At 36.5% G+C, this 24,082-nt stretch overlaps 1 protein-coding gene across 7 annotated transcripts in view; it reads left to right on the plus strand.

The window, feature by feature from the left end:
- Window positions 1-24,082, plus strand: part of VPS13B (vacuolar protein sorting 13 homolog B) — a 767,155-nt gene that overhangs the window by 190,969 nt on the left and 552,104 nt on the right. For all 7 annotated transcript variants that reach the window (XM_055431816.2, XM_055431817.2, XM_055431818.2 and 4 more), the window contains exons 18-19: window positions 16,105-16,239; window positions 17,026-17,199. In XM_055431816.2, coding sequence (XP_055287791.2) covers window positions 16,105-16,239; window positions 17,026-17,199 — 309 coding nt within the window. The remainder of the gene's footprint in view (window positions 1-16,104; window positions 16,240-17,025; window positions 17,200-24,082) is intronic.

Genomic DNA, 24,082 nt, shown 5'->3' on the forward strand with positions numbered 1-24,082 from the left:
ATTTAAAATGCCATGATTTATAGTAGTCACTTATGTAGTCATTTTGAGTGTATCTTGTGAAGTGTTTTTGATGGTTGTTTTGGGTTTACATTTCAGATATCTAACTTATTGTAGTTTACTGGTATTGTCATTTTTCTAGTTCAACTGATGTGTAGAGAGCATACTTACCTTTATTTTCTTTACCCTCTCCTGTTTATAATACAGTTGTCTTCAATATTTCCTCTATGTATATTGAAAACCACATCAGATATGACTCTTGCTTCAACAAGAAACATTTTAGAAATCTGAAGAAATGAATAAAAGTCTGTTAATATGTATCCTGTTTTTATTTTATTCTTTTTTCCTAATATATCACAGATCCTTATTTTAAATCCTTTTTGCTTGGAGAACTTGCTTTATTCTTTAGGAAAGGTCTACACGTTACAAATTTTCCTACTTTCCCTTCATCTGAGAATGTCTGGTTTTCCCCTTCAATCCTGAAATCTTTTTCAGCAGTTGAAAAATGTTGTACCACTTCCCACCGTGGTTTCCAGTTTAAAAAAAAAAAAAATACTGTCATTTGAGTTGTTTTTCCCTTGTGAGTAAGGTGTCGCTTCTCCTTTACTCCTGTTAAGATGTTTTTTCCCTTTGTCTTTAGTAGTTTATCTTTGTGTTTTGATTTCTTTGATTACTCCGGGGTTAGTGCAACTTCTTAATTTTCATGCTTATGTCTTTTGCTGAATTTGAGAAGTTTTTTTGCTGTTTCTTCATGTACTTTTTCAGCCTCTCCTTTCTTCTTTACTTCTGGTACCCTGGTGACATGAATGTTAGATCTTTTTCTATGATCCTGTAGGTACTTGAGATTCTGTTGTGTTGGATTATTTTTTTTCTCCTATTTTCTGTATGATTCAGAATGGATAATTGCTGTTGTGTTTTCTCCCATTTAATGAATTCTTTCCTTTATCTTCTCTATTCTGATGTTGAACCCATTCATTGAGTTCCTTATTTCTATTCCTGAATTTTCCAGTTCTAAAATTTCTTTTTGAATCCTTTTCCGTTACCATCCCTGCCTGCCTTCCTTTGGTAAATTATCATTTTCATTTGTTCATGCATGCTTATAATAGCTCATTGAGATACTTTTATGATGCCTTTTAAAAAGCGTTTGTCAGATCTAACATCTGTTGTCATCTCAGTGGCATATATTAATTGTCTTTTTCATTCACTTTGTGAACTCGGTTTTTGGTGTAACAGTTGATTTTTGACTGAAACCTAAAAATTTGGAAATTGTTTCTGAGACCCTTTCTAGTTTATACAGCTTCATCTGATAATGCTCCCAACTGTGGAAGGGAACGTGCACTCTTGTTCCTCACCGGTGGAGGCTGAAGTCCAGGTTTTCCATTGACTTCCATTGGTATCTAAGGGTGGCGGAGAGGCCAGTCAGTCCTGGCCCAGGGTGGGAATTCTCGCTTTTATACAGAATTATATATAGTTCTCTGGAATTGCAGTGGTTGGATCACAAGACCTCATTGCGCTTCTGCATGAGGTCTCTACTGTTACTGTGGTGGTAGTAGTAGAGTAGCTCATTATTGCTGGAGGTTGGTGAAAGTCCTAACTCTCTGCAAGGCCTTCTTTGTCCCACCCTGGAAGGTTGAGGGGTGCCTCCTTATTGCTGGGTTGGGTTGGAAGTCCATGTTCCATATTAAGTCTCCTTCTGTACTACTCAAGTTGGGGCACTGGGTTTCCTTGTTAGCATGTTGAAAGTAGAAGCCTAGTAGACCTTTGCTAGTATGGTGGGAGTTGGGACAACAGATTTTTCTGTGGTGTTTACCTGGAGTAGAGCATTTATTGTCTGTGAGATTTTTGTCTTGCTGCTGATGCTTTTTTTTCAATTCCTTTGGCTAGGGAGAGTGAAATTTTGTTAACATATTTTATGTCTGTACCTGTTGGCCTTCATGGGTTGCTGGCTTCTTCAGCTTCAAGTCTGGAATATGTGAGGCAAAAACAAAGCTTATGCACCTCACCACTGTGACTGTCTTTGGATCCCGAGGTCCCTAACTGATGAGCTGCCTTCTTTCCATCTTTCAGAGTCTTATTTTTGCTTTATATTTAATAATGGGATTTTAGTTGTCCTTAGCATGAGAAATAGGAGAAAATCTATTCTGTCTTCCTGGAAGTGGAACTAGATTGTTTCTATAATGAACTGAGAAAATATCTTAAAAAATCTTGATTATGTTTCTTTTTGGTTAGAATAAGGGTGAAAGTGACTATGAGTTGATGCTATTTTTTCTTAGCCTAACCATACCTAACTGTCTGACACAATATTTTACTCTGAATTTGGCAATAGTAATGTTTGTTCTTTAGGGATATGGCCTGCACTGATTCATGAATAATTTAGAGCCCAGTTTATGTATAGATTGGACTGTCATTTCTCTTTCTCCTCCACTTGAGTATTTTTTGTTTGTTTGTTTGTTTTTCATTAACAACACAGTGTAAAGTAACACATCTCACTCCTTTTCTTTCTTTTTTATTACAGTTGACTTATATTAGTTTCAAGAATACAAAATAATGATTCAGTATTATTATAGATTATACACCATACTCTACTTGTGTATTTGAAAATGTTTTTCTTAGACTTTTGAGATCTTCAGTTACTTAATTTTTATTGTATTTGGGTTATTTATTGGATAGCTTAGTGTTATTTGTAAATTTACATATTGACCTCTGTTTATACATTTATTGACCTGTTTATACATTTGTAAATTTACATATTGTAAATTTTAACCTCTTTCCTTTAACTTGTAATTTTGGATATAAATGCCAGAATTAGTAGGGGGATTTTTTTGTCATTGTACTCGGAGTCTACCTACAGTTGCTGTAGAGTATGATTTGTTTGCGGTCTTTAATATGAACCCTTATTTATTATATGAAGGTATTAAAGCTTCGAAACTGATTAGTAGGTCAATTTTTAGATTGTATATGGAGTTTTAGAAGATTTCCAATTTCTATTTTAATGCAAATTTCTATATAATTTCTAATATTTTTCCATGTGTCGTTTTCATTGTTATAACCATGTTGCATGCACTGTGTTATATTCTATTATTGTTTAACATTTCTTATAAGTACATTTTGCATGCTTTCACATAAACATCAAGTAACATAGGTTTTTTTAATTAATAGATATTGTTGTTTCATAATACACTTAACCATTCTCCTCTTCTGACATTTAAAGTGTTTTCTGACTTTTGCTGCTGTAATTAATATTGCTACAAAGTATTTTTCCTTCTTCTTAATTATTTCTTTGAGATAAACTCCCAGGAGTGAATTACTTAGTTATGGATTGTAAACTTTAAAAAGTAATGTATTGCTCTCTCAAATTATTCCATGAATATATAATGCCACTGGTAATGAAGGATAATGGTTGTTTTAGTAAAACCTCAATAACTTTAAATGCTGTTGCTTAAATTTTCAGTTTTCCTTTAGCTCACTTTTCTTTGCTGCTGCTGCTGCTGCTAAGTCGCTTCAGTTGTGTCCGTATCTGTGCGACTGCATAGACGGCAGCCCACGAGGCTGCTCCGTCCCTGGGATTCTCCACGCAAGAACACTGGAGTGGGTTGCCATTTCCTTCTCCAGTGCATGGAAGTGAAAAGTGAAAGTGAAGTTGCTCAGTCGTGCCCGACTCTTAGCGACCCCATGGACTGCAGCCTGCCAGGCTCCTCCATCCATGGGATTCTCCAGGCAAGAGTACTGGAGGGGGTTGCCATTGCCTTCTCCCACTTTTCTTTAGTTATAGCAAAATGGATCTTTTGTCATATTTCTTTTTATTGTTTATATTTCCTGTTAGGTGAATTTTCTTTTGTATTCTATATCATTCACTGATTCATGGATCTATTTATTCATTCAACTAGATTGTAGATTTCATGAGAGATGAACCTGAATTGGTCTTGTTTACCCCTATAATCCTTGACTGTGCATGGTGTATAGTCGTGTTTAGTAAAACATAGTGAATCAGCGAGTGAATGAGACATGAGAGTCAGTGCTAGTGTATGCATGAAGAACCATTAGTATATGATCATCCTTAGGTGATGCAGGGGATGACAGAGAATGAGATGGCTGGATGGCATCACCGACTTGATGGACATGAGTTTGAGTGAACTCTGGGAGTTGGTGATGGACAGGGAGGCCTGGCGTTCTGTGATTCATGGGGTCACAAAGAGTCAGACACAACTGAGCGACTGAACTGAACTGAACTGAACTGAGGTGATGCAGACAAAAGCTTGCATCCTCAAGTCTGAGTGATTGCTTTTTACAGTGAGAAACGTCCAGAAGTATACGTGGTAGGCATTTGATTTTGTCCTTGGAGGTCAGTGATTGAAATAGCAAGAATGAATCTTGGTTGTATGCAGTCAGAGTTTGTACAGTAAAAGAATGCCTGTTAGAGTCAAGGTTTCATAGTGGCTGAATATTTGGCCGGGCACTTTTACTTGTGGTAGAGTTGACAATACCTTATGGCAGAATTAGACTAAGTAAAGAAGAATGATCTTGTCCTATGCAGAGGGAGTGAATGTTGTATTTATTTTCATATTGGTGTGCCCTTTATCACCTACCTCTACATACACACATGCATGCACAAACACACATGTTTCCTTAATTTAAAACAGTGAAAAAATCTGCTTGAAATGCAGGAGGACCTGGGTTTGATCCCTGGGTCAGGAAGATCCCCTGGAGAAAGGAATGGCTTCCCACTCCAATATTCTTTCCTGGAGAATTCCATGGACAGAGGAGCCTGGCGGGCTACAGTCTATAGGGTTGCAAAAAATTGGACATGACTGAGTGACTAACACTTTTCCCTTCACTGTGATATCTTTTATTTTGCCAGCTAGTAATTTAGCATCCTTTTCCACAATTAAAAATTTTTTATTAAAAAATCTTTATTACTTTTCCATAGTAGTCCTTCTTTAGATATTTCTACCAGTGGTTATTAATGAGAATTTATTTTCATGTATTTCCGTCTCATATGTGTTATGAAATACCTAATCCAAGAAGCAGATATTTTTTTTTTTTCTAGGCATTTTACTCCATTATCCTAAGTGTTATTTTTTTTAAGTTCTTGTGTGGGTATAATACTGAATGATCATAACAGTAATTATTATTTTATTATTCACACTAAGAATTTTTTATGTATAGAATAACCAAATATAATAATGTGCCACTTTATTATTTGTCTCATAAAGTAATAATTATTGTTCTTTATCTACCAGTATAGCTCTAGAGGCTAAGGGGAAATAGAAAATGTTTCAAAAGTTATTCTAGCAATATCAATCTGTAAATTGTATTTTTGAAAATTTTATTTTTCTCGTCTTTCATTAAAGTTGCTGATGTTACCTAGTTCTTAGTTTTTCTATCATATATAGACAAACACAACAGTTTCATTTAGTGTAATTTTTCTTTGCCTTTAAAAAATGCTGATGGTATATGACAATATTGTTCCCTTCGAAGGCCACTTTTCCTTTCCAGGTCCTGTTATACAGTCTTTAATCTCCTACACTGCAGCTAATCATTGGCTTTTAAAGCTTAAAGAAACCTTAGTTAAAATACAACCATTCTTCTTTTTCAGGTGAAGAAACTGAATCATAGAGACTTTAAATCCAAAATTATATAGCCATTTGATGGCAGAATTTATACTACGATAAAAGTCTAGCGGTTAATGCATCATTTATTAAACTCCCTTTTTACTCCTTTTGTATAAACTGAGATTCCCCAGTAAGCTTGTATTGTTGTTAGTGATAGTAACAGTGAGAATATACAGGCTAACATTCATTGAATCCTAACATGCCAGATACTCTGCTGTCATTTCTGCAAGGACTGTTCTGTAAGGTAGCTAGTGAATTATACACACTTAATAATTATGGAAACAAAATAGTTCAACTAGTACATTTTGGGATTTATAATGTGTTTTATATCTCTGCATAACCTCTAGTGTTTAACCTCAAAAACTACTTGTTGCTTCCTCATCTAGCATGAGTGCAGTCCTAGGGAGGAGAACGTTCGATTATGATGTATATTTATTTAAGAAACACATGGCATAGCATGATGGGACTTCTATGCCTGGTAGCATGGTATGATAATTACCTGAAATCCTTTCCTTTACAAACACCCGTGCTGAAAAATGTATAACACATATAACTCTATTAGTAAGTGAACTGCTGAACCCGTGAGAAAGAAAGAAAAAAAAAGCCCCAAACAAGAAGGAAATGGAAAACTAGAGTGGGAAACAGGTATTCATGCTTTGACTGTCCTAATGGGCTGTGGCAACTCAGTTACCAGTGGGCTTGGCCTTTAATCACCAGAAATGGGTGGGGACCAGAAAGGAAGAATTGGGAAGTGATTTCCATTTCCCTGAGCTCATAACTTCTAAGGACTAGTAGAAAGATGGACTGTTTTTAAAAATCTGTCCCACTCTCATTTTAACAAAGAAACTTCTTTGTTTTGGCCTTGATGTGGAAGACGGTGGGTGTTTTCCCTGTGAATTTGTAACCACAGTCCTGTCAGCACTCAGGTCTTAATTTCTTCATGGTCTAGGAGCCATCAAACCAACAAGTTTACTTAAAATGTGATCCTGGGTAGACTGGTTACATCTCTGGGTATTTAATAGTAAACACAAATATTAATATTTGCTTTGGCATATACCCTTACTCTGTCAATTTTTTTAAAACAGAAAGCCTTTAGAAATGTAAACCCAGAATCCCAAATTACCAAGAACTAGCTAGCTTTCTTGGTACACCTATCTGTCCTTGCCTGCCCAGTCACTCTTGTTGAGACTTCCACTTTCCTCTCATGTTATAAATCTCCCTCTCATCTTGCTTTCTTCTTTTATTCTTCCCCTGAAATGATAATGCTTAGTTTTTATTACACTGTCAACAATTTAGAAGCTCTTTGCTATTATAAAATATTCTCTAATAACTTTGCTAAGATAACTATTCTTTCAATGAGTGTTTTAAAAGAATTTGCCTTTTCCCTCTACAGAAGCTTTTACTGTTGGTTCACTATCTTATGATTCTTTTTATTTTTGTGTGTCTGGAATGGGTCCTGCCTGCTTGAGTGACCTTTTGTTTTATTTTATTAAATTATAATTTTTTAAGGCTTGTAACAAAAAGGGCAGTTCTGTGAGTCCTTAAAATCTCTGATGTTTTTTTAGGGGCAGTCATTTGTGGCTTATTCTTAGTTATTTACCTCTAAATTTCTAAATAAAATACTTATATTGAAGTTTTCTTATCTTTCATGTATAGTTAGATATTATAATACTATTTATCAGTTCAGTTCAGTTCAGTCACTCAGTCGTGTCCGACTCTCCGCGACCCCATGAATCACAGCACGCCAGGCCTCCCTGTCCATCACCAACTCCCGGAGTTCACTCAAACTCATGTCCACAGAGTCAGTGATGCCATCCAGCCATCTAATTCTCGGTCGTCCCCTTCTCCTCCCGCCCCCAACCTTTCCCAGCATCAGAGTCTTTTCCAGTGAGTCAACTCTTCGCATGTGGTAGCCAAAGTATTGGAGTTTCACCTTTAGCATCAGTCCTTCCAATGAACACCCAGGATCGATCTCCTTTAGAATGGACTGGTTGGATCTCCCTGCAGTCCAAGGGACTCTCAAGAGTCTTCTCCAGCACCACAGTTCAAAAGCATCAATTCTTCGGCGATCAGCTTTCTTCACAGTCCAACTCTCACATCCATACATGACCACGGGAAAACCCATAGCCTTGACTAGACGGACCTTTGTTGGCAAAGTAATGTCTCTGCTTTTTAATATACTATCAAGGTTGGTCATAACTTTCCTTCCAAGGAGTAAGCGACTTCTAATTTCATGGCTGCAATCTGCAGTGATTTGGAGCCCAAAAAAATAAAGTCTGACACTGTTTCCACTGTTTTTCCATCTATTTCCCATGAAGTGATGGGATCAGATGCCATGATCTTTGTTTTCTGAATGTTGAGCTTCAAGCCAACCTTTTCACTCTCCTCTTTCACTTTCATCAAGAGTTCCTCTTCACTTTCTGCCATAAGGGTGGTGTCATCTGCATATCTGAGGTTATTGATATTTCTCCCGGAAATCTTGATTCCAGCTTGTGCTTCTTCCAGCCCAGCATTCCTCATGATGTACTCTGCATAGAAGTTAAATAAGCAGGGTGACAATATACAGCGTTGATGTACTCCTTTTCCTATTTGGAACCAGTCTGTTGTTCCATGTACGGTTCTGACTGTTGCTTCCTGACCTGCATACAGGTTTCTCAAGAGGCAGGTCAGGTGGTCTGGGATTCCCATCTCTTTCAGAATTTTCCACAGTTGATTGTGATCCACACAGTCAAAGGCTTTGGCATAGTCAATGAAGCAGAAATAGATGTTTTTCTGGAACTCTCTTGCTTTCTCCATGATCCAGCGGATGTTGGCAATTTGTTCTCTGGTGCCTCTGCCTTTTCTAAAACCTGCTTGAACATCTGGGAGTTCACGGTTCACATATTGCTGAAGCCTGGCTTGGAGAATTTTGAGCATGACTTTACTAGCATAATACTATTTATATATACTATATATATATACTATATACTACAATAACCCTAATGCTTTAAAATAGCGTAAGTTTACTGTTTTATTGTAGTTCTGTAGTTTAAAGTCTAAAATGAGTCTTATACTAAAATCAAGGTGTCATTAGAGTTCTGTTCTATTTAGCATCTAGGAGAGAATCCATTTCCTTGCTTTTTCCACCTTGTATAGGGCACCAGCATTCCTTGGTCTAGTCCTCATGCCCCAGTTTCAAAGCCAGCTAAATTGCAGTTCTCTGATATTGCTTCTCTCATGACATGTCTTTCTCTGACTCCTATCTTATGCTGCCTTCTTTTAATAATATTTTTAAAAACCCTGATGGTTACATGTGTTCCACCTGGATAATGTGGGGTACTCTCCACATTTCAAATTAGCTTATTAATAATTTTAATTCTTTTTTTTAACCTTAATATTCCTTTGCCATGTAAGATAGCATATTCCCAGATCCTGGGATTAGGATTTGGGCTTCTTGAGTGAAGGTGTGATGGTATTATGTAGCCTATTAGAGGATTTAGATTTTATGGGCAGTTCTTACTATAGGCTCTGTTCTTTTCTCCTAAGTCATCTAATTTTAGCACAGATTTTGCTTAAATATATATTCAGTGTTATTATGTTATGGTCATGTATATATGAAATATACTGTCATTAAATGTTTTTTGTTATGTAACTTTTACCCTTGGGGTTAATAACTTAATATATTTGTCATAATAAATATAAAATAATAATATAATTATTATTACCTAAGTTTTCTGATCCCAGCATCTGTTTACACGAAGTTCCTTTTCTGTTGATTTTGTTATCTCTACTTTTCATTTTAGTGATTTATGCCCAGTTTCTGATGACCCCTAATATTGTAGAATAAATTTTAAATAGCTAAAAACTGGAAAGTATCTAAATTGGAAACCTGTTTGTGAGATTGGAACTTACTAAATGGCAGATATCATTGTTGGAAAATTGGACACTTATTCATGTTTTTGGAGCTAAGGAGATAATGAGTTATCAGTATCTCTGGTTTGCTTTTCTTGGACTGGCCAGTTTTCACAGAAATCCTTCCATTTCCTTGCTACATGTTTTACCTCTGGCATTCAGGGTTCTTAGAGAGTGAAAGAAAAGATTTCATTATTTGGTACATCTATTTTGTATTCATTTTTAGACAGTCTCCCATTTTTAGTATGCACCCCTTTCGTTGGTAGTGTCCCTTAGTTCATTGTCCTTCTGGTTCAATTTCTCCATTGTTGTTGGGATGAGAGTGGGATATTTGCATTGCTGCATGGATTAAGGCAAAGGATCTGTGGTCACTAGATAGACTTTCAGTCACTGCTCATCGTTTTTGCCTTGTCTGCATTCCTGCCTTCTGAACTACCTGGCTTCTTTAATTCTTACCTTTCCAGGGCTTATTGCTGATCAACTTGCTTCTTAATATGGTAACTCACAGGTACTTTTCTCTAAGTCATCCAGTTGCTACTTGTTCATCAATATCTATCTTCTGAAATTTTGATGACACTGCTTTCCTCTTTGAGAGTTGCACTTTTAGCTCTTTCCATTTCATTTCTTTGTTGGTATTGGGCCCTAAAAATTAAGTCAGAAACAGAAATACACTTATGTATTGCTTGATCCTTAATCTTTTACTTCGACCCAGATATAACAGGTTATTCTCGTTAGTTTATCTTTTAATTTATATGAATAATCATGCTGAACACTGAGGGGCTAACATATCTGTGAGGTTAGGAGAATTATGTTGGATAAGAAAGATGGTGGGCACTACTATTCAACATAGTTTTGGAAGTTTTAGCCACAGCAGTCAGAGAAGGAAAAAGAAATATAAGGAATCCAGATTGGAAAAGAAGATGCAAAACGCTCACTATTTGCAGATAACATGATCCTCTACGTAGAAAACCCCTAAAGACACCACCAAAAAATTACTGGAGCTAATCAATGAATATAGTCAAGTTGAAGGATATAAAATTAACACACAGAAATCCCTTACATTCCTATACACTACCAATGAGAAAACAGAGAAATTAAGGAAACAATTCCATTCACCATTGCAACGAAAAGAATAAAATACTTAAGAATAAATATACCTAAAGAAACAAAAGACCTGTATATAGAAAACTATAAAACACTGATGAAGGAAATCAAAGATGATGCAAATAGATGGAGAAATATACCATGTTCATGGGTCAGAAGAATCAATATAGCAAAAATGAGTGTAGTACCCAAAGCCATCTATAGATTCAATGCTATCCCTGTCAAGCTGCCAGCAGTATTTTTCAGAGAACTAGAACAAATAAGTTCACAATTTGTATGGAAATATAAAAAACCTCGAATAGCCAAAGCAATCTTGAGAAAGAAGAATGGAACTGGAGGAGTCAACCTGCCTGACCTCAGACTATACTACAAAGCTACAGTCATCAAGACAGTATGGTCCTGGCACAGAGACAGAGATATAGATCAATGGAACAAAACAGAAAGCTAAGGTAAATCCACACACCTATGGATACCTTATCTTTGAGAAAGGAGGCAAGAGTATACAATGGAGAAAAGACAATCTCTTTAACAAGTGGTGCTGGGAAAACTGATCAACCACTTGTAAATGATTGAAACTAGAACACTTTCTAACACCATACATAAAAATAAACTCAAAATGGATTAAAGATCTAAATGTAAGAAAAGAAACTGTAAAACTCCTGAGGGAAAACATACGTAAAACACTCTCTGACATATATCAAAGCAGGATCCTCTATGACCCACCTCTTAGAGTAATGGAAAAAGGAAAAATAAACAAATGGGATCTATTTCAACTTAAAAGCTTTTGCACAATGAAGGAAACTATAAGCAAGGTGAAAAGACAGCCTTCAGAATGGGAGAAAATAATAGCAAATAAAACAACGTACAAAGAATTAATCTCAAAAATATACAAGCAGCTCATGCAACTCAATACCAGAAAAATAAACGACCCAATAAAAAAATGGGCCAAAGAACTAAACAAACATTTCTCCACAGAAGACATACAGTTGACTAACAAAGACATGAAAAGATGCTCAACATCACCCATTATCAGAGAAATGCAAATCAAAACTATAATCAGGTACCATCTCAGGCCAGTCAGAATGTCTGCTATCAAAAAGTCTACAATAAATGCTGGATAGGGTGTGGAGAAAAGGAACCCTCTTACACTGTTGGTGGGAATACAAACTAGTATAGTTTTATGGAGAACAGTGTGGAGATTCTTTAAAAAACTGGAAAAAGAACTGCCATATGACCTAGCAATCCCACTGCTGGGCATACACACTGAGGAAACCAGAATTGAAAGAGACATGTGTACCTGTGTTCATTGCTCCACTGTTTACAATGGCTGGTACATGGAAACAACCTAGATGTCCATTGGCAGATGAATGGATGAGAAAGCTGTGGTACATATACACAATGCAGTATTACTCAGCTATTAAAAACAACTCATTTGAATCAGTTCTAATGAGGTGGATGAAACTGGAGCCTATTGCACAGAGTGAAGTAAGTCAGAAAGATAAACACCAATACAGTATATTAATGCATATATATCGAATTTAGAAAGATGGTAACGATAACCCTATATGCGAGACAGCAAAAGATAACACAGAGATAAAGAACAGACTTTTGGACTCTGTAGGAGAAGGCGAGGGTGGGATGATTTGAGAGAATAGCTTTGAAACATGTATATTAGCACATGTGAAATAGATTGCCAGTTCAGGTTCGATGCATGAGATAGAGCACTCAGGGCCAGGGCCGGTGCACTGGGATGACCTTGAAGGATGGGTTGGGGAGGGAGGTGGGAGAGGGTTTCAGGAGGGGAGACACATGTACACCCATGGCTGATTCATGTCAACGTATGGCAAAAAGCACTACAATATTGTAAAGTAATTAGCCTCCAATTAAAATAATTAATTAAAAAAAAGAGAAAGATGGTGGGAAGAGAATCTGAATTAACGGTGTACCACACGACTGAGATTATGTGTTGAGTTAATCATTCAGAAAAATATTAAAAGGACAAGAAATAATAGTGTACTATTTTATACTAAATTGTATTATGAAAATTGAATTATATTTCAATTTCAGTACCTTAGGGATTCCTTCTTCCCTTCTTCTAGTAGATTTTGACAGCAATATTTGAGTAAATGTGTATGACAGTGCTTTGTGAAGTCATTATTTCAAATATAAGATACTGTCACTGTCTGTGATTCTTCTGTTGACTTATATCAGATGACTATACAACTTTCCAAAATTTTGCACCTCTTCCCTAAATTAAGTTCCGTATAAAATTCAGATTTATCAGAGTTATATACCTTGAACAATAACTGCAGTATTTTGGCCTCCACGTGAAACAGTAATTAATAGTGGATTGCCTTAAGCCACATAACTCCTAACTCCTAAATACATAATACTACCTATATCTGAAGCCTTCATTTTTCAGTTTCAGAGTTTTGGTCTTTTTGTTTCACCATTTCGTGCTCCTATCAGGAAAATTTCCTTTCAAAATTTTAGGAAGCAGTCTTCATGTAGCTTGAAAACAATGTGAGGGGTGCCGTGAGTTGTTCAATGCCAAGACTCTGTTCCTTTATCTCTTCCTAGTGTATGTTTTGGTTTGGTGGTAGAGTGGAAGAAGCCAAGTTTATTTTTAAATTATTTTTATGAATATTATTTCTTGTTTAGAGCAATTTTAGGTTCACAGCAAACCTGAAGGGAAGGTCTGAAGTTTTCAATATAGCTTCTGCCTCCATATCAGTTTACATAGCCTCCCCCAATATTGACATCCCTCACCAGGGTGGTATATTTGTTACAACTGATGAACCATATTGACACGTCATATCACTCAAGGTTCTTAATTTATATTACTAAAGTTATTTTTTAATAGCAGCTTTTCTCCATTGTTGAAGTCTATCAAGAGATGACTATAATTATCTTTTAAAAAATGTGAGCAATTAAAACAAAATTACTTTAGGAAAAAGTTTTCTTAAGGAGAAACTATGCAGGATGTTTTAGTTTATAAAACATTTTAAAATATTGAGAAATTTAATGATAATGGAAAAGTGAATAAATTCTTGATAGTTGTAATCTAAAATAAGATGCTTTATACATGTACGTGATCCTTATCAGAAGAGATTTCAGGCAACTTAAGTATTTTTTATTGCAATATAGTTGATTTACAGTGTTATCTCAGATATATAACACAGTGATGCAGATATATATATATATATTATTCTTTTCCATTATAGATTGTTATAATAGCGAGTATAATTCCCTGTGCTGTACATGACAGCTCTTCTAATAAGACTCTTCAGAGTCTTATCAATATATACAGCACACAATAGATATTAACAAAAATTTAGCCCTTTCATTTGAGATTCAAGGTAGTGCCCTAAACTTGGTGTAAACTTTGTAGAAGAAGCAGTTTATAAAGTAATTTTTTAAAAAGCCATGTTTGTCTATCCATGTATTTTTAGTTTTGCAGCCAACTGAACTATTTCAATTCTAACCATTGAGAGAATTTTTCATTAGCTCTTGCCCTGATTATTGTCTAGATTCTTCAACTTCTTCAATTTTTTTTTCCCCCAAAAAACTGGTGTAGAGTGAGAGTCTGACTCTGGGTGCTTGAGTTAGAATAAGGTATTCCATTTTGTATCCCTCTCATCACTTAACATAATGATTGGAGCAGGGTAAATTATTGTGCATCCACAGTAGATGTTAAATATGCTGAGGTAGCTCGTCTTCCTTTCTTATGAGGAGAAAAGTCATCCAAGCCTCCTCACTTTCTGACTTGAGCCTGGGCAAAATCCTTACTTCTCTAAACTTTGGTTTTCCTGAATATGAGATAGAATAGTAATAGCTACCTCTTTTTTTTTCTTTTGATATGAATAAAAATAGCAAATTAGATGTAGTGTATGGCACTTATTGTAAGTGCTCAGTGAGTGTTAGGTGCTATAATTAGTACTACTGCTACTATTGTTCCTGCTATGTTTGTATCATATTGTAGGCATCATTTAACTTTCTGAAATACAACTTCTTAAGTTTGTTGGGTCATAGATTTTGAGAATTTGATAAAAGCTGATATCATCATAGAAAAGACGTTAAGTACACAGCATTTAGACTCCTGCTATGAGGATAATAGGTTCAAGTGGTGGATATGGGGAAATAGCAACCAATTGTTACATGTTCTTGTTAACAGTCAAATAGAAATTAGCAAATTTAGAGGTTCTTCTGAAGCAAAGATTAGTATGTGAGATGTTTCTCAGGATGATGTCCTTTAACTAGTAGATAGCCATGTAGTGTTTTAGTTAAATTACAGGCTTCTTGGGCCACATCTCACAAAGACTCTATAGGGCTTCTTGAACACAACGGAGTTTGAAATCAAAGATTTTGGTATAATGTTTACTGTATCTGTCATAAAAGTTCATAGTTTTCTTAATTCTTCATACTTAGTTCTCCTTCATGAAGTTTCACATGTGAAGGATGATACCTATTTGATTGGAATGTGGAATGGAGAAAAGAAAGCCTCTTTTCATGAATATTGGTGAAATGAGTGATGAAGTTTTCTGTGATAAGATCAAATTGTGTTAAACACCTCAGCTCTTCCTCTGCTGTAGGACTGAGCAGAGAGAAAATTACTGAACTCCTCTAATCCATTGTATCCCAATTGGTAAAAATGAGAGAACAATAACATTTTTATTACCACCCTGTTTTGAGGATAGAATAAAATGTGTGGATAACACACAGTAAGTCCTTTGGTATATGTTAATGGATTAGAGTTCTTCACATTATCATCATTTTTTGTGGTTTACAATAATGTTAGTGTAATGTTCTTAAGGTTTCTTTGCCTTTTGAATTCTTACTAGGCTTCAGGGCCAAAATGAGTTTCTCCTCTTTGAATTATGTTTTCCCTACCAGTTATGTCATGGTAACTGTTTGCTTCTGTGCTTTATGTCCTTCAGCAAGTAGCATACAGTAGAAAAGATAATGCTCACTTTTTTTTGTTGATTGATATAGAATCCCTTTGGTTTCTTTTAGCTACAGTTGGCGTATCGATTTTGCTTATAAGCTATTGTATTTTTAACTTAGGAGATGTTTTGAGCTATCTTGTTTCTCTCTTTGCATCCTACCTGACCAAGATATTTTGAGGAGTCTGTTTATACAGGTAGTTTCATGCTTAAATTAATGCGTCTGCATAAGTGAAAGTCAGTTTATAAGTTAAATTTGTTTCAGATTGAAAATCTTACTCTATATTCTAAAACCAAATATGACTTTTTAGTATCCATATTTTTAAACAACTGTTTGTTTAAAATTTGCATAAGTATAGTTTTAAGAGTTCAACCTGGTTATTTTAAAATTGCATCATTTTACCTCCTAAACACTGAACTGTGAAGCCTAACACAAATACTGTAAGAACATCTGAGGTAGATAATTAAAGTATAATTAAGTTTAAATGCCTCAGTGAAGGAGTATAAAAATTATTTAAATTCAATCGGCTAGTACATTTGCAGTTTTCTTTTATTAGGTGTGAAATCTAAGAATCCCCTGCCAACTCTTGAGGGCTCAATCCAGAATGTTGAATTGAAGTACTGCAGCACATCATTGGTCAAATGTGCCTCTGGGACCGTGGGATCAATAAAAATTTGTGCCAAAGCCCCAGGTATGTGCAGCTGGACCATGTAAAACTTTATTGCCTGTATAGGAGAATTGGCCTTGCGTTTTACAAGGAGCGTTACTGAAACAAGAATTTACTCATTGTTCCTATGAATCAGAGGTTTTAAATTTTTTTATTTTACTTGAAAAAAATTGTTAATTGTGCCAGGATGATACTTCTTGACATTAATAAATTAATTTTTACTTAAGAAAAAAAAATTGGATAGTTTTAAGAGTGGTTATGAGGGAAGAAAAATTAAAGGAAAGTTTATTCTTACACTTTTTGGGGTGGAATAGGAGGTATAGATGTACATGACACTTAAAAATTAAAATGTTGCTAGTATAATGAAATTAAACAGAAACCCTAGCTGTTTTTCACCTTAAGGTTGTAATTGACTTTGCCTTCCTTCCAATACTTTATTTCATAGTATTTTCCTTAAACTATTTGTTATTTAATTTTTTCCATTGTGGATTAAATGGCTAGATAAGTTTAAAGAGGTACAGATTCCCTTGAGTATTTACAATAGAGTGTGTTCATGTTGTTTTATTTTATAAGCTTTTCTGAACGTGTTCTACATTCATCAACTAAATTCTAAAACATTTTAAGAGTTAAAAGGGCATTTAATTTTTATCAGTCATACTTTTTAGAATATAACTAAATGTACAACTAAAATTACCAAAGTGTAAATGGAAATTGTATATTGTTAGTATACTTTGAAATCAAGCATCCCCAGGCTACTCCTATATATATATATTTTTGATAACCTTCTTTTTCATAAATCTGTCTGTTCAGGTGACAGTGGAAAAGAGAAGTTGATTCCATTGCTTCAGGGTCCTTCTGACACTAAAGACCTTCACAGCAGCAAGTGGCTCAATGAGAGCAGAAAGCCAGAATCTCTCTTAGCTCCAGATTTGATAGCCTTCACAGTCCAGGTTCCACAGTGTATGGACTACTGCCATAGTTCCGGTAAGGACACCATTATTCACTTGTTTTGAATTTTATTTTCCAGCAAGACTTTTAAAAAGGCATTTTCTTTCTTTCCTTCTCTCCTTTCCTTACCTTCCCTCCCCAACCCCTCATTTTCATCCAGTCTTCCTCTTTTTTTCATTTGTGTCCATTGGGATACACCCTGCAGTTATCCTCTTTGAAAATTCAAATGAAGTATTTTGTGTCATTTTTGATAAATGATGTGTTTACAAACAATAATGATTTTATTCTATTTTATTAAGAGATAATTCCTTTGTGTGTATAACAGTTAACCTTCAGGTTCAGCTACTACTAGTACTAAATCCAACTGAGTTTTAAAATATATCATGTAATACATAGAAAGGAGTAAAAGAAATTTAAAACATTGCCAAGAGAAAATATTTTTCTTGGGATAGTAACACTTTGTGACCCATAGTTTGCCATGTTAAAATAGGGGTTTGAGTGTTCTGTGTATTTACAAGAGGGAAAAGATATTGATGGTGTAACAAAGGAAAAAACACAAAAGTCAGGTTCTTATTTCTTAGAATTAATTTTTTTAAGAAGCTCTTTGCCTAGACTCTATTTCATTTTATTCACTACCGTGACTCACTGGAAAAGACTCTGATGCTGGGAGGGATTGTGGGCAGGAGGAGAAGGGGACAACTGAGAATGAGATGGCTGGATGGCATCACCAACTCGATGGACATGAGTTTGAGTGAACTCTGGGAGCTGGTGATGGACAGGGAGGCCTGGCGTGCTGCTATTCATGGGGTTCAGTGTCAGCCACGACTGAGCGACTGAACTGAACTGAACTGAATAGCAGATCCACATCTCTCACATTATGAGGAGATATTAGAAGGATCAGTGAAGACTGGGGATAAAGAGGTGTGGTAAGGAGAGCCTGATGTCAGCAGTGAGTTCAGTTAGTTAGTATGTCATTAGTAAAGCCAAGACAATGATGCTGGAATTAAGATAGCTAGATGGATATTCTTAAAGGGTCAGGGGTCTGAATTTTTTCTTTAGAATTAATTGGCCAATGAGGTGAATTCAAATATCTGCATAAGAGTAGAGCTTAATTAACAATATGTAACGAATACTGTAGCTTATAGAAAATGCATTAAACATGCTGCTACTGCTGCTGCTAAGTCACTTCAGTCGTGTCCGACTCTGTGTGACCTCATAGACGGAAGCCCACCAGGCTCCCCCTTCCCTGGGATTCTCCAGGCAAGAACACTGTAGTGGGTTGCCATTTCCTTCTCCAATGTGTGAAAGTGAAAAGTGAAAGTGAAGTCGTTCAGTCGTGTCCAACCCGTAGCGACCCCACGGACTGCAGCCTACCAGGCTCCTCCATCCATGGGATTTTTCTAGGCAAGAGTACTGGAGTGGCTTGCCATTGCCTCCTCCGGCATTAAACATGAGTTCAAGGTAAATTCACTTTGACTAAGTTCAAAGTAGAAACCATGAACAGATTTGTAATTAGCTAGACAGAGATTATATGGAGTGAATATTTGAAGCAGTGCACATATGCAGGGATGCAAAACTATTTGAAAGCAGAATTTGATATAGTAGCATTAGTAGCTGAACGGCATCCACACTGGAAACTGAAAATTAGTATTTGAAAGGTGAGTCTGAGAACCCCTGAGTCAACATTCTATTTAAGAGAACTCCTCACAAAGACATTTTCATCTTGATGAGGATGAGTGAGGAACCCTAAGGAAAAAATGTAAGGATGAGGCCACTACTCATCCCTTATGGGTAGAAGACTTTACTAGTAGTTTAAGGTAGGGCTTGGTAAACATTTTACTAACATTTTGGGCTTTGTGGGCCATATGGGCTCTGTTTCCATTCTGCTGTTTTAGCACACAAAAAAAGCCGTGAAAAAGTGAAAGTGTTAGTTGCTAAGTCCTGTCTGACTCTACAACCCCAAGGACTGCAGCGCTAGGCTCCTTTGCCCATGGACTTTTCTAGACAAGAATACTAGAATACTAGAGTGGCTAGCCATTCCCTTCTCCAGGGGATCTTTTCAACATGGAGGCTAAACTTGGGTCTCCTGCATTGCTGGCAGATTCTTTTTACCAGGCCACCAAGGAAGACCAAAAATAGCCATAGGTAAATGAATGGGTGTTACTGTGTTCCAGTAAAACTTCATTCACAAAACAGGAGGTGGGCAAGATTTAGCCTATGTGGGATCACCTACCCCTGCATTGGGAGAAATCATTGGTGGATAAATCATGCTTTTTTTAAATGCCTATTTAATCATATTCTTTGAATATGCTGTTGGAGAATCTCCTTTTTATAATTGTCCAAATAGTGGTTTTTGGTAGCTTTTGTTTTCATATCATTAAATCATAAAATGTTATTAGAATGACCAGACCATCTGGTTAGAATTTTGATACCTAAGAAGGGACTAAGCTTATTAGAATCTATTGAATATGCTTTTTTTTGTAATAGTAGATCTTAGTTGAGGCCTGCAGGGGCTTCGTTAGGTCATCTGGGATCTTTCATTGTGGCTCATGGGCTTAGTGGCTCCATAGTATGTGAGATCTTAGTTCCCCAACCAGATTTGAAGCTGTGTCTCCTGCATTGCAAAGTGGATTCTTAACCACCAGACCACCATGGAAATCCCCACTGCATATTCCTACATAGGATAGGAGCTCTTCATTTTTTTGTTTTGCCATGTGTACCCGTAGAATGATCTGAGTCAAGCATATTTAGATAATACTCTGATCTTTCTCATAACAGTATTTGTACTATTATTTGTCATCTAAATGCATATTCAGGATCTCAATATATATATTTGCATTTTGAACCTTTATACAAAAGTAAAGTACTGTAAAAAGTATACATATGATATTTCTAAGAAAAAGTTTTACATTTTTTCTACTGTTAAGGAGATTCTTCTAATCTTCAATATTAGTGTTACGTTTAGTGATATGTTTATGGATTTGCATGTAAAATTTTAATATGATCATGCACTTGGTTCTCTGAAAATATTCCTTGGCTATGTTTTAATCCTAAAATGTAATGTGTTTTTACTTAAACTACATTCACAAACTTTATTTAGGGTATTTTTAAATTTAAATTTTCCATCCATCTTGGGAACTGCCACCCACATTCATGGCTTAGGTATTTATGATATGGTTATCAGAGAGCTCATAAGTGTTATTTTTTAAAGCTAATTCTAAAATAATATTAATCTCACATTCTTGTAATCAAGTTTAGAGAGTGTGTGTTTATCTGTGTGTGTGTATATGACTGATGGTATAAACAAGTTGTAAATAAATTTTAAAAGAACAAATAATTTCTTAACAATCCTTTACAAGTTTATTGAAATATAACCCTTTCATAGGTTCATTCCTAGCCACTGTATATAAAAACTTTTTTCTCTCTTGTTTGTATATATGTGCATCAGTTCAGTTCAGTCAGTCAGTCGTGTCCGACTCTCTGCGACCTTATGAATCGCAGCACGCCAGGCCTCCCTATCCATCACCAACTTCTGGAGTTTACCCAAACTCATGTCCATCGAGTCAGTGATGCCATCCAGCTATCTCATCCTCTGTCATCCCCTTCTCCTCCTGCCCCCAACCCTTCCCAACATCAGGGTCTTTTCCAACGAGTCAACTCATCACATGAGGTGGCCAAAGTATTGGAGTTTCAGCTTCAGCATCAGTCCTTCCAATGAAAACCCAGGACTGATCTCTTTTAGGATGGACTGGTTGGATCTCCAAGTTGGATCTGCAATCCAAGGGACTCTCAAGAGTCTTCTCCAACACCACAGTTCAAAAGCATCAATTCTTTGGCGCTCACCTTTCTTCATAGTCCAACTCTCACATCCATACATGACCACTGGAAAAACCATAGCCTTGACTAGATGGACCTTTGTTGGCAAAGTAACGTCTCTGCTTTTTAATATGCTGTCTAGGTTGGTCATAACTTTCCTTCCAAGGAGTAAGCATCTTTTAATTTCATTAATTTCATCTGCAGTGATTTTGGAGCCCAGAAAAATAAAGACAGCCACTGTTTCCACTGTTTCCCCATCTATTTGCCATGAAGTGATGGGACCAGATGCTATGATCTTAGTTTTCTGAATGTTGAGCTTTAAGCCAACTTTTTCACTCTCCTCTTTCACTTTCATTAAGAGGCTTTTTAGTTCCTCTTCACTTTCTGCCATCAGGGGGTATTATCTGCATATCTGAGGTTATTGCACTAGACTATTCAGGTATGACCTAAATCAAATCCCTTATGATTATAGAGTTGAAGTGAGAAATAAACTTAAGGGACTAGATCTGATAGAGTGCCTGATGAACCATGGACAGAGGTTCGTGACATTGTACAGGAGACAGGGATCAAGACCATCCCCATGGAACAGAAATGCAAGAAAGCAAAATGGCTGTCTGAGGAGGCCTTACAGATAGCTGTGGAAAGGAGAGAAGCGAAAAGCAAAGAAGAAAAGGAAAGATATTCCCATTTAAATGCAGAGTTCCAAAGAATAGCAAGGAGAGATAAGAAAGCCTTCCTCAGTGATCAATGCAAAGAAATAGAGGAAAATAGAATGGGAAAGACTAGAGATTTATTCAAGAAAATTAGAGATACCAAGGGAAGATTTCATGCAAAGATGGGCTCGATAAAGAACAGAAATGGTATGGACCTAACAGAAGCAGAAGATATTAAGAAGAGGTGGAAAGAATACACAGGAGAACTGTACAAAAAAGAGCTTCATGACCCAGATAATCACGATGGTGTGATCACTCACCTAGAGCCAGACATCCTGGAATGTGAAGTCAAGTGGGCCTTAGAAAGCATCACTACGAACAAAGCTAGTGGAGGTGATGGAATTCCAGTGGAGCTATTTTAAATCCTGAAAGACGATGTTGTGAAAGTGCTGCGCTCAATATGCCAGCAAATTTGGAAACCTCAGCAGTGGCCACAGGACTGGAAAAGATCGGTCTTCATCCCAATCCCAAAGAAAGGCAATGCCAAAGAATGCTCAAACTACCTCACAATTGCACTCATCTCACACGTTAGTAAAGTCATGCTCAAAATTCTCCAAGCCAGGCTGCAGCAATATGTGAACCATGAACTTGCCGATGTTCAAGCTGGTTTTAGGAAAGGCAGAGGAACCAGAGATCAAATTGCCAACATCTGCTGGATCATCAAAAAAGAAAGAGTTCCAGAAAACATCTATTTCTGCTTTATTGACTATGCCAAAGCCTTTGACTGTGTGGATCACAATCAACTGTGGAAAATTCTGAACGAGATGGAAATACCAGACCACCTGACTTGCCTCTTGAGTAACCTGTATGCAGGTCAGGAAGCAACAGTTAGATTTGGACATTGAACAACTGACTAGTTTCAAATAGGAAAAGGAGTACATCAAGGCTGTATATTGTCACCCTGCTTATTTAACTTCTATGCAGAGTACATCATGAGGAACGCTGGGCTGGAAGAAGCACAGCTGGAATCAAGATTGCCAGGAGAAATATCAATATGTGTACATACTCCGTGGTAACGAATCCGCCTGGCATTTCAGGGGACGTGGGTTCGATCCCTGGGTTGGAAAGATCCCCTTGAGGACGAGATAGCAACCTACTCTGGTATTCTTGTCTGAAAAATCCCATGGACAGAGGAACATGGCAGACTGTAGTCTGTTGGGTTGCAAAAGAGTCTCACAGGACTTAGTGACTAAACACACATTCAAAGTAACACATTTTGTTTACTTACTATTCTAAAGTTTCTCTTATCACACTGTCATATATATTACTGATTTGTCTTGAGTTTTTTCTTTCCCTGCTATTAGAATTTAATGTTTTATTATGGCTGGAATTTTTTGTCTTTCTTGATCTCAGATGTATTCCTAGTGTCTAGTACAATATCCCACAAATAGGAGGCTGTCAACAAACATTTACTGAATGAATGGGCAAGGAAGTGATGACTGTATTTGCTTTTCTTTGGTTTTTGAGGCTGGAGCACCCATGAGTCATTACTGATGTTTGCTTCAGGGGGGAAAAAAAAGATTCCGGATAGAATTCTGAACTCTTCTAGATGAACAATAAGGGAAGCACAAGTAATCTCTACTGTATTTTTTAGAGACAGACCATCAAAAAGAGGTTGTTAATGTGCTTTTCCCATTGATTTTTATAATTTGAATGAGAGGTTTGGAATGTGGCAAATGGTGTATTTTAGAGGATTTTGGTGATCATTCTAATTGGCTTCTGATTATCACGACATCCTTTGTGTAAGACAGCAACTTTTATGCATATGCTCCTAAATTGAAGGAGGTTATTGAAATTGGGGACCAGTTAATGTTGTGAATATTATTGAATATATTAGGAAGTGAGTTTTGAGAACTCACTCAGGATAAAGAGGCACAGTTTTTCGACGGTGACTTCAGAATGTGCAAAAATGGACAACTTTTTAAATGGGATTAAAAAGGTCCTTGGCTAAGAGGAGACTCTGCCTTGGGCCCGCCGGTGTAATAAACTGCCCTCCACTATCTGCATTGTCCTTCTGAGTGAGTTTGTTTCCCAGAACGCCTGGCTACAATAGCAGTGGTGGAAAAGATTAATAAAGAGCAGGGGGATCCTCTACTGTTACAGAGTCCAAGTAGCTCTGCTCACTACAAGATCCCACTCTGCTGGCAGAAGGAAAAGTGCCAGTTTGGAAGACCCAACGTAGGGACTTAACAGAACAAAGGAAAGCTGCAGCTCACCTGCCGGTGAGACATGTGGTGAGGCCCAACTGAGCCTGAAAAAGCAAACTTCAGGAAGAAAAAAAGAGGCCATCACAGAACATGACAGCCTCTTGAGAAATGGAGAAGTCTTGAGGCTATTATAAAAATAAGACTGAAAACCAGAGGCAGGAGGCTTCAGTCCAAATCCTGAGA

Source organism: Moschus berezovskii, chromosome 16 (assembly GCF_049115385.1).
Source record: "Moschus berezovskii isolate FMDL1 chromosome 16, NW_MosBer_1.0, whole genome shotgun sequence".
Taxonomy (NCBI): domain Eukaryota; kingdom Metazoa; phylum Chordata; class Mammalia; order Artiodactyla; family Moschidae; genus Moschus; species Moschus berezovskii.